At 44.9% G+C, this 11648-nt stretch overlaps 2 protein-coding genes across 2 annotated transcripts; one reads left to right on the forward strand and one right to left on the reverse strand.

Moving 5' to 3' along the window:
• Positions 1-330: 330 nt before the first annotated feature.
• lrrc73 (leucine rich repeat containing 73) lies at positions 331-7044 on the reverse strand. Its single transcript, XM_037466471.2, has 7 exons — positions 6803-7044; positions 4958-5241; positions 3640-3800; positions 3094-3216; positions 1831-1931; positions 1190-1436; positions 331-643 (listed from the first exon to the last, which is right to left on the reverse strand). Exons 2-7 carry the CDS (start codon positions 5227-5229, stop codon positions 573-575), a joined length of 975 nt encoding a protein of 324 aa, XP_037322368.1. The 5' UTR covers positions 5230-5241; positions 6803-7044; the 3' UTR covers positions 331-572.
• A 1461-nt stretch (positions 7045-8505) lies between these two features.
• Positions 8506-11639, forward strand: mea1 (male-enhanced antigen 1). The gene is made up of 4 exons (XM_037465605.2): positions 8506-8632; positions 9281-9570; positions 9753-9861; positions 10835-11639. The coding sequence occupies exons 2-4, from the start codon at positions 9292-9294 to the stop codon at positions 11014-11016; spliced, it is 570 nt and encodes a 189-aa protein (XP_037321502.1). The 5' UTR covers positions 8506-8632; positions 9281-9291; the 3' UTR covers positions 11017-11639.
• The last annotated feature ends 9 nt before the right edge of the window (positions 11640-11648 follow it).

The raw sequence follows: 11648 nt of genomic DNA on the forward strand, positions 1-11648 counted from the left end.
AGGGGGGGGGGGGGGTTAGGGTCTCTGGCGCAAACGACTTGCTGAACCTGACGGCCTGACGTATGCCTGCAGGTGGCAGTAATGTGTTGTATAGGATGAAGTGCATTCCCTAGAAGAAGAGGTTTTTTCCGGACCTGAATAATTTGTCACACTGCGCATGCGTGAAATGCGTCAAAAAAATTGACGTAATTAACAACAAACAGCTAATTAACGCCGTTAACGCGCTATTTTTGACAGCCCTAATTTTTATACAACTTCATTTTATGATTACATTAATAGTTCAGCTAACACGGTTAGCCTTGCTGAGGAATAAGAGAACAGAGCCGAGGGTTCATACGAAGCTGTACAAAGTTTAATAAGGGGACATCATTACAAACACATGGCTGTAAGTGTGTGCTGAGGTTCTGTGCCGCTCTGTTCTAGTCTCTATGTACAGGTGCGACATCGGACCATGTGATTGGACAAGAGGACAAGAGGCGCAGGGAGGAGAAACAATGCTGAAGCATTCATACCAAAAAATCTGGATTAAGAAAAAGGCCGTCTGACAGGAAGCGTGAGGTGGGGGGGTGGTGTCACATTTCGGTCTCAGCCAATAAGCTCTCCCCTAGACCTGATGTCAGCAAGACCATCTGGGGGGCGGAGTCTGTAAAGGACACAGATTTAGAGTTTACGACCACTAGAGCTTCACTTTTTGAGTAAATGAAAGACACATAAGATGTCAGTCAGCTTTGGATAATTAGTAAAGATGTATTAACATAATTTAGGGTCATTAACACAATCCAAAGAAAAATCCATGCAATAACTGATCAGGAAAATCAGAATCGGCTTTAAAATGTCCAACTATTAATATTAATCTATATAAATTGTATATATATATATATATCACCTAAAACCGGGTCAACTGAAAAAGACCAGCTCATGCCAGGCCAACAAGGACAGAACCACTAGGTTAAAACCAAACAACTAATACTATTGGTAATAGCTGGAATTGGTACTGCAGGAGGACCAGTATACTAAAGTACACCAGTATAACCAGTATGCTACTTTGTATCCCTACAACCAGTATGTTAAACTAAACCAGTACAACAGTACAGTACAGTACTTTGTATCAAGAGAACCTGCATGATAAAGAGGAGTAGCCTAGCAGTGTTCTGGGGGACCAGTATGAGGGGGTGCACTCAGCCCTTACTGCTGTGGGGGAGCCAGCTGAGGGGCTGGTACTTGTCTCTGATTGGCTGGTACTTGTCTCTGATTGGCGGCAGGGCGCAGCTGGATGCGGGTCCTCGCTCTGTGGCCGTAGATTCTCTGTTGTCATCGTCCTCGCCCTCAGACAGCAAGTCACAGATCTGCTGCTGCAGCTCCGGACTGATGTCGTTCTCCCCCAGGAGCAGAACCTTCAGACAGGTGGGGTAGTTCTCCACCATGTCCAGGAAAACCTGTCACAAACAACAAGAAGATCACAGCTTCAGAGTTTCAGGTCTTCAGGCCACTGCCAGCTGTGATGTCACAGGGTTTAACGCTCACAGTTAATTCATTACATGTCATTTAACTGATACTTTTTATCCAAAGCGACTTACTTTGCATTATAACCCATAGCTTACATTTCGCTTGGGGAGCAATTAGGGGTCAGGTGTCCTGCTCAGGGACACGTCGACATGGCATATGGAGCAGCCAGGATTCAAACCACCAACCTTGCAGCTCCCAGCGCATCACGCTACTCCATGCGCCACCATCGCCCTTCTGTCACATGACCAGCACTGATCATTTCCCAGATGATGTCACTGATCACATCAGTGATAAGGACACTGATGATGAGTGTGATTGATCGACCTGTGCTGATTGGTTGGTCAGTCCGGTTCCTTCCAGGTCCAGCACCTCCAGGCTTCTGCTGGACGCCACGGCAACCGCCAGCATTCCTGCTATCCGATCACCTGGATCCAGAACCAGAACATAAGTGTTGTGTTTTCTTTAATATTCAGAGTGTGGTGAGTAGTCGGTGCGGTCCACACAGACGTTAGCTCCTAGTATCCGTCCTCCAGAGCGGCCAGGAGACCGGGTGACGGTCCGGAGCCACACATAGTCGAGCATAGGTGGAAGCACGCGGTTCACCACCTACCACGTCACGTTTCAAACCCCGACACACCGGCTGAGAAACAAGTCTGGTGATTGGTAGCCACATCCTGAGAAACCACAGTTCCATGTTTACCCGGGACCAGAGGGGCCGACATCAGGAACCAGGAAACATTTATTGCCATAATATGTCAGACACAAAGCAGACAGTACGACAGTCAGACAACATAGTGCACGAATAAGATTATAGAATATAATGCTATGGGTTAGTTAAGTTAAAAATAGAAATGAAAATAGTGCATCTGCCCAAAGAAAGTGACAAGTGAAAGTGACAGAGTGAATGTACATGTAGAGAGTGAGAGTCAGTCAGGGGGGACCCGGGTTCTGTTGATGAGCCCGACTGCCGAAGGGAAGGAACTGTTGGTGTGGCTGGAGGTCTTAGTCCTGATGGACCTCAGCCTCCTGCTGGATGGAAGGGGCACAAACAGTTCATGTCCAGGGTGGGGGGGGTCGGCTACAATCTTTCTGGCTGCTTCAGAGTCCTGGAAGCGAACAAGTTCTGGAGAGACGGCAGATTGCAGCCAATCACCCTCTCTGCTGATGATATTAATACTCACCTTAATTTAGCCCTTAAAAGGCCTCATTTGTACACACAAGGGACAAAGACACAAAGACGGGTCTGATGGTGGTTCCATCTGATGGAGGTTCTACCTGATGGAGGTTGTTCCTGCAGTGTACTGCCTTACACCTGGCTTACTGCTCGCAATGTTTCATAACATGTCCTATGAATTGAGTTTATTCTGTACACACAACATCTTTAGCATTCTCTTTCTCTGCCGTTGTCCCTAAAGTTTTTTTCCTTTTTTCATTTTTGGGGGAGTTTTTTCTGTGAGGGTCAAAGGTCAGACCATGTTGCATGTGTACAGAGTGTAAAGCCCCCTGAACTTGTAATTTCTGTGTGTACAACATAAGATGAATTGAATTGAATACTGTTTAGTGTAGTGTGCAGCAGTGTGTAGTTACCCAGTGAGTTGTAGTCCAGGTTCAGGACCCTCAGTTGGGAGCTGTGAGCCACAGCGATGGCGAGTCGAGCCCAGGCCTTGGAGCTGATTCCTGGGTTGGCGCTGAGAGTGAGTTCCCTCAAACCTACAGACACACAACACACTGTCACAAGAACATCAACTTTACGTCTGGCTATATTTGCATGACATACAGTTTCTCTACACTGAAAAGAACTTTTTTATACGTTCATTAATATAAATGTCTTCTTCGTGTTCTTCCATTAGAGTGTCCTCATCTCATTGGTCAGCGTAGGAACATCAGGTAATACAGAACTCAGGTAATTTGATGCTGCAATAAGTGAAACTTAAAAACTCTGTTTATTGGCCGTACACCTTTACAAGCTAGAGAAACCTCCTTGTTCAATGTGAACATTCTTTGATGTATATTGATGTTGTTTCTCAAGTGTGTTATTATATATTTATGGTATGTTTATGTTCATATGTGTTTATGTGTGTACATTCTCAGGTGTACTAAGAATATATTGATGTATATTAATGTGTGTATTACCTGACTTGGCCCCGTCCGGAGGCAGCATCCCACAGATCAGAGCCAGCGCCTCGTCTCCCAGCATGCAGTCTCCCAGGTCCAGACAGACCAGCGTTGGGTGGCTGGATAAGGCCACGTTCAGGGTCACCAGCCCGGCGTCCATCAGTGGGCTGCCATGGAGACTGGAGGGGGCGGGGACAATTAAATCCAATAAAACTATTTTGCCCAAAATTGCAAATTACAAATTTGTCTTAGTGGGCTTTGCCGTGTAGTCATGTGACAATAAGAGCATTTCAACCATAAGGAAACAAACTCAGAAGAACAAGAAACAACAAAGTGAAATTTCATCAAATAAGCCGATGTACAACTAGTTATAGATAACTGGACTTATAATGGATAAGTCCAGTTTAAGGTCTACAGTGTGTTAGTGTTTAGTGTGAAGATGTGAAGGCTCTCTGTGGTCCTGATGTCATCACAGAGCTCCTTCCACCATCTAGGAGCAGGACAGCAAAGAGTGGAGATCTAGTCCAGTGTTTTGCTCTCAGTGAGGAACAAGCAGCTTGATGTTGGGATGGAGGGTTTCACCAGGTCCTGGATGGAGACTGGACCCCATCCATTCACAGCATGCTACGTGAGAATATGGATGTTTGCAGCCACTGGTAACCAGTAAAGAGAGCGGTTTAACCACCATCAGCTTCTGGTGTAACAAGAACCTTTAATACACATGAGAGAAGTTTGTGTCGTTGATTCAGAAGGACACCTCTAACAAGGAACTTCAGCCAGGAAAATGGTGTGGAGGAATGCACACTTTGACCCTCACAGTGAGCATGACATTAACCCTCAACCATTACTACTGCTCTCGTGTTGGGAGGGGGTCTCATGTTTAGAGGTGGTTTCGTGTTGGGAGGTGGTCTGGTGTTGGGAGGGGGTCTCATGTTTAGAGGTGGTCTGGTGTTGGGAGGTGGTCTGGTATTTGGAGGGGGTCTGGTGTTGGGAGGGGGTCTCATGTTTAGAGGTGGTTTCGTGTTTGGAGGTGGTCTGGTGTTGGGAGGTGGTCTGGTATTTGGAGGAGGTCTGGTGTTGGGAGGGGGTCTGGTGTTTGGAGGAGGTCTGGTGTTGGGAGGGGGTCTGGTGTTGGGAGGGGGTCTGGTGTTTGGAGGTGGTCTGGTGTTGGGAGGGGGTCTGGTGTTGGGAGGGGGTCTGGTGTTTGGAGGGGGTCTGGTGTTGGGAGGGGGTCTGGTGTTTGGAGGTGGTCTGGTGTTGGGAGGGGGTCTGGTGTTTGGAGGTGGTCTGGTGTTGGGAGGGGGTCTGGTGTTTACAGGTCTACAGCTGCACTCACAACAGGGTCTGGAGGGAGCGGTTGGTCCTCAGGGCGTCGGCCAGGTGTCTCGTCCGGCTGAGGCCAGAGACGACCCCCAGGTTGAGGTTGAGCTGGGCGAGGCAGGGCGACTCGGCGACGCCTCGGCACACGCGCCCAAAGTCCCTGTCAGAGAGCTGGCAGCCGCGGACGGAGAGCAGCCGCAAGCCGTCCTCCTTCAGGCTCTCACAGATGTCCCGCACCTCGGCCGCCGACAGCAGCTCGCCGGTGATCTGGATGGAGGCCGGTAGCATGCCGGGACGGGACTGGGAGCATTGGGAGAAGGAGGCAGGGGGAGCTAGTCAGAGAGAAGCCTGACCCCTACTGGTGAGGAGCAGGGCTCCCAAGACTTTACATCACTTCCTGTCTATTAGTTACACTTTAGTTCTTTAGAGGCTGGATTCGATTAGTCAAGAAAATGACCGCTTAACGTCTATTCTCAACCTCTATTGCTTGACCTCTGGGGAAAATGTCACAGACTCAAAGAAACGATGGTTCATGAGGAGTTAGAAAAGAACAACGTGGAGTCTAGGAAATCTGACCCCACTTTCACTAAGCTACAAAGTTAGTGAATAGAGGTTAGTAATAGAGGTTAGGAATAGAGGTTAGTGAATAGAGGTTAGTGAATAGAGGTTAGTGAATAGAGGTTAGGAATGGAGGTTAGTGAATAGAGGTTAGTGAATAGAGGTTAGTGAATAGAGGTTAGGAATAGAGGTTAGTGAATAGAGGTTAGTGAATAGAGGTTAGGAATAGAGGTTAGTGAATAGAGGTTAGTGAATAGAGGTTAGTGAATAGAGGTTAGTGAATAGAGGTTAGTGAATAGAGGTTAGGAATAGAGGTTAGTGAATAGAGGTTAGGAATAGAGGTTAGTGAATAGAGGTTAGTGAATAGAGGTTAGTGAATAGAGGTTAGTGAATAGAGGTTAGGAATAGAGGTTAGTGAATAGAGGTTAGGAATAGAGGTTAGTGAATAGAGGTTAGGAATAGAGGTTAGTGAATAGAGGTTAGTGAATAGAGGTTAGTGAATAGAGGTTAGTGAATAGAGGTTAGTGAATAGAGGTTAGTGAATAGAGGTTAGGAATAGAGGTTAGTGAATAGAGGTTAGGAATAGAGGTTAGTGAATAGAGGTTAGTGAATAGAGGTTAGTGAATAGAGGTTAGTGAATAGAGGTTAGGAATAGAGGTTAGTGAATAGAGGTTAGGAATAGAGGTTAGTGAATAGAGGTTAGGAATAGAGGTTAGTGAATAGAGGTTAGTGAATAGAGGTTAGTGAATAGAGGTTAGTGAATAGAGGTTAGTGAATAGAGGTTAGTGAATATGGGTTAGTGAATAGAGGTTAGTGAATAGAGGTTAGTGAATAGAGGTTAGTGAATAGAGGTTAGTGAATAGAGGTTAGTGAATAGAGGTTAGGAATAGAGGTTAGTGAATAGAGGTTAGTGAATAGAGGTTAGTGAATAGGGGTTAGTGAATAGAGGTTAGTGAATAGAGGTTAGTGAATAGAGGTTAGTGAATAGAGGTTAGTGAATATGGGTTAGAATGGTAATTCTTTGACAATTAAAATCCAACCCAATGCAGGCAGGATATGAGAGGTCAAAGAAGCAGTAAAAACTACAACCTCCATGATGCTCCCTCCTGTGACCCTATGCAGTTACCCTGGTGACAACCTCTAATTTATCACAGTAGTATCCCTTAAAGAAAGTAGCATTGATGCATTCATCTAATCAATAACCAATAGATGGAAAGTATTGATTGGCAGGACTTGAAACAAATCAGCTGGTCAAACAGGAGCTTAAGCTCTGATTGGTGCTGCAGTAACGTGATCAACTGACCCGATAAAATGATTGATCAGCTCACGCGGGGAGGATCGGGACTGTCACGCGCTGATGTCATCGTTCGCTGCTCCAGTGGCTTTGATCCTGCCGCAGGCCACGCGCCCGTTCCGATCCACCACGGTGGACATCTCGGTTGATCGATCCCCGTATTGATTGATTGGTTTCAATCGGCGGCGGCAAGGTGCAGGGAGTGTGGTGCGTGGGAGGGTGTGTGTGTGTGTGTGTGGGAGGGGGGGAGAGGTGGGGGGCTTAGCGGGGAGGACAGCGGGCGGAGGGGTCCGTTGGTCGGTGAGCTCCGCGAGGTGACCGTTGCTATGAGACACAGAGATACGCGCGTCATCAGGAGGGCTCACTCTTACCGGTTTAGCAGGACCGAGCAGAGGAGCCACAGACCTACGAGACTATTGATCCCAGACAATGACATGTCATTTGCATTCATGTGTATTATTATTATTAAACCAATTGTATTTGTCTTATTATCAATTATTGTTGTTTTAATTGTAATCGTGATATTATAGTTGTTACAGTTGTTATTATTTTCATGTATTTATCTTTATATTATTATATATAGTCATTGTTAATATTGTTCTTATTCTTGTTCTCATCAATATGATGATGATTGTTCTCATTACTAATATTATTATTATCTCATTTGGTTGGAATATTTTTTTTGAAGGAAGTGACAACTCTCCACTAACACGATCTCTATGGCTGTGACGTCACAACCCACTCAGCCCTGTTTTAATCCACCCAGGAATTGATCTGATCTTGAATGTTTGTTTTACACTTTATATATAAGATTAATATATTTATTTTCCCTTTCAACTTTAACACTTTTTTGAAGAAAGAAACAAAACATGATTGACTGTGACATTTGGTTAATTTATTTAGTCCAGCAGGATGAGATCTGCCTGCACACAGTTTCTTCCTGTCGGCAGTGGTTCATTAACAGAGCCCGGGTCCCTTTCTCCACCGGTCACTGCCTTTCACACTGGGACCATCGGACCATCTTTCCCCAGTGCACTTGCAACTTTTTATTTTATTTTTTTTATATTAAATCCCCCTAGCCTACAGGCTTCTATTTTATATTTTAGATCTAAATTATAAATTTGTAAACTGAACTGCCATTTTTCTTGCACTATGTTAACATTTATTATTATTATTTCATTATTATTATTATTATCTTAATCATCCAGTGAATTTAATTATATTTGACTGAATTGTGATGTTTATGTTGTCAATAAAGTTCTTCATTCAAACATGTTTTCTGCGATATATATAAAGGTTAGTGTCGGAGCATAGAACGTCCTCATATGGCGGCCATCTTGCTACAGTCAGCTCGGTCCCCCATCACATTGGGTTGGTAGTGGAACATGTACTTTAAATAATAATAACATGCTCAATTTCCACCGGTTTGGTTTGTCGTAAACGTCAGAGATGTAGTTATAACATACTATATTATATTGTACTGTACTGTTTAATGTCATTTTTGTAAGAAAGACTGTTTTTATTACAATTATTATAAGTATTACAAGTATGCAGTGTCATGAATACATCTCTGTGCAGGGTGGGGATTTCAACATGCAGCATTTCTTGATGTATTGAAAAGGGAAATCTTGTACGTATTTTAGAACATAATTCTATTTTAGAACATAACATAATTGTATATATATATATATATCTATGGTGTTGCTGCCTAGTGACGTCTCCGGAAATGTCCCGAGCAGCAGCAGCTGCAGCTAGCAGCGGCTAACGGCTAACGGCTACTACCAGCTACCTGACGCTCTTATCAAACGGGCAGGTCGACAGACAGAAACAGACGGACAGGTAAGAAGCTCAATTCCCCCCCGCAAAGAATTCTTCTACGTCATAAAACATAGAGCAGAAGAAGAGGGAAATAATCGGAGGGGAGGCTGAAGCTAGGTAGCTTCGTTAGCTGTTAGCTTCTCCCGGTGTCCGGACATCCACTTTATGTTTCATATGATTCCTTTATTTTAGAACTCTTTACACAAAATACATGAATAATAATACATACAGAACCAATAGAATATGTATATATTTAAATAATAACGTCCACTTTTAGGAGTACATTGTTTATTTTTCTAATTTCTATACAGAATTAGTTGAACAATTAATTCATATTCATTCACGTGTTTTAGAAAATACCAGAGGCTTCTTCAGAAAACCTGTAAAGTCAATATTATCAATACATAAAATATTAAATCTTGAACCAGATAACAACGAGCAGTGTTTCCAAACACTTGACATTCTTCCACGTTGGTCACATGACTTCACGTTTGGCCATAAAGGAACTCCACCACGGTCACGTGACCTTCGGCCTCCTGCAACGAGCTAAAGGAGGACTAGTGTTCTAGTCTCATCCAGGGGGGGCTCACTGACTGGTTCCTACACACTGATGAATGTCATAAGGCTCTTGTTGTTGTTGTTGTTGTTGACACGCCGTGTGCCCCTCAGTGTGTCCGTGGATGGAAGTGTTGAGCTCAGCGATGGGACCGGAGAGAGTCTTACCAAACTCTGAGGACGAGCTGGGGGGGGGCGAGCGCCCAGCCGACGGAGCTATGCTGCCCGTGTGGAGCGGGGGGGAGGGAGCGGAGGAAGGGGCCCAGATGGAGCTGGATGGAGAGGAAGAAGAGGAGGAAGAGGAGTTGAACAATGGAGGATATTACTACCAACCCCTGAACCAGGAACCTGAGGGGGAGGAGGAGCCCCCCCCCTCAACGGAGCAGCTGCAGCAGCGGATACAGGTGAGCTGTGTTTGTACTGGCATTTATTATCATAGTATAACACATCAGTGTTTTAGTAAAGCTTCCACTCTTTATTACATCGTGTGTTAAAATGTATTATTATTGTTACTTTTATTATTCACATTATCATCAGCAGCAGAAGTCACTGAGATGATGCTTCTGTGTTTGTGTCTCTCCTGCAGGTGATGGGTCTGCACCTCCCTGAAGCCCCGCCCACAGACAGTGATGATGAGGAGGACCCTGAGGGGGCGGCGGCCTTGAGGAGCCGAGCTTCCATCCCCATGGATGCAGGTCAGACCTCCTTGTACTACATCAAACCATTGGCATTGTGGGTAATTGGGAGGCTGTTGCTCACCATTAATTAATGGAGAAAATTACCTTTTAAATCATTCAAAAAGAGCTGCAGCTGAATGTACGAGTCATAATGCTGAAATATTTGAATAATTCCTGAAGCCTCACTTTCTCCCAGAGGTGGGAACAAGTCACTGTTATGCAAGTCACAAGCAAGTCTCAAGTCTTTGCCCTCGAGTCCCGAGTCAAGTCGAGTCAAAGACGAAGCAAGTCTCAAGTCGAGTCCAAAGTCAAAGCCAACAAGTCTCAAGTCGAGTCCAAAGTCGTACCATTTTAGTTTCGAGTCATTTCAAGTCCTCTTATCATAGTGGGGACGGGGAACCCTGGGTGATGGTGCGCTGCCTCACAGACCTAGACTACGAAGGGAAGGGTAATGGTGGATCGACTGTGACTGTTATAGTACTTTAAAACGGACGTTGACATAATGTTGGCGAGGATTTCCATCGGAGTCTGAATCCGGGTTCAAAAATCCCGATGTTTGTAACCATGAACGAGCTGTCTCGTTGATACGGTCACATGGACTGCAGTGATTGGATGTCGTGCAGGCAGCGCTCTCTGCATACAGGTGGCGCACATTTTTTTGACAGATGCAGATAAACAGAGCGGCGCGGTGGTGTGAAAATGTTTCCCCCAGTTTTCATGGGAAGTAGCAAGTCTTCTCGAGTCAAAAGGCTCGAGTCCAAGTCAAGTCACGAGTCATCGGTGTTAAAGTCCAAGTCGAGTTGCAAGTCTTTGTACGTTTTGTCGAGTCGAGTCTCAAGTCATCAAATTCATGACTCGAGTCTGACTCGAGTCCAAGTCACATGACTCAAGTCCACACCTCTGCTTTCTCCACCTGTAACAAAATAAGCACAACTTTGATTCCTTGACGGGTGAAATGTGGATGAAGGAAACTTTTGAAATGTTCCTACAGACCACGTGGAGCTGGTGAAGAGGACCATGGCGGCCATTGCGCTGCCGTCTCTCGCCGTGCCGTCCTGGGCCAATGAGATCTCCGATGACCAGTGGAAAGACATGGTGCAGAACACACTGGAGAGTCGGCAGAGTGCCGCCGCTCTGCACCTACCCCGCAGGAACAACCTCAACGCACCCTGAATGCACCACGGCAGCACTGCAATGGCCTCTACTGACCCTGAACACACCACCGCTAACTTCTACTTTGTTACATGAAAAAGGTCCAGGTTTAACTTAAAGCTGAACGTTGTTGTTTATCTGGAAACTGGGTACCGTATTCTCGTCATTTCTGTGATTTGGATCAGTTTCATACAAACCACTCGAGGTTGGATCATCTGTGGCCAAAAGGAGCCAGAACCTTCCATAGTTAGCTCTCTAGCTAAAGGATGGATGATAACAGCACAAATGAACCTAACTGTTGCTTCGTAGCAAACCTCCAACGCTTATTAGCTTACGCGCTAAAAGTAAATGTTCGTGGTGTATTTTCATGAAAAAGTCAAACTGACCGGAGCCAATGAAGCCTGAAACTTTTAGTTTTATTAATGTGATGAACTGTAGCTTTAGTTCTTCATCTCGTGATGAAATGTTGTGATTTACTTTGTGTAGTCGATGGTAACGACAAACATTTAGTCAAACTCCCTGAACATATAAAAGACATTCCAAACAATTAAAAGGTAAGCTAGCTAACGTTAGACTAGAACAAACAAAACAAGGAATCATTTAAGTGATCTTTCTTTTCTCAAAAATAAAATCTTTGATTTCTTTTCCTTGTC

The sequence above is a fragment of the Pungitius pungitius genome, chromosome 13 (assembly GCF_949316345.1).
Source record: "Pungitius pungitius chromosome 13, fPunPun2.1, whole genome shotgun sequence".
In the NCBI taxonomy this organism is placed as follows: domain Eukaryota; kingdom Metazoa; phylum Chordata; class Actinopteri; order Perciformes; family Gasterosteidae; genus Pungitius; species Pungitius pungitius.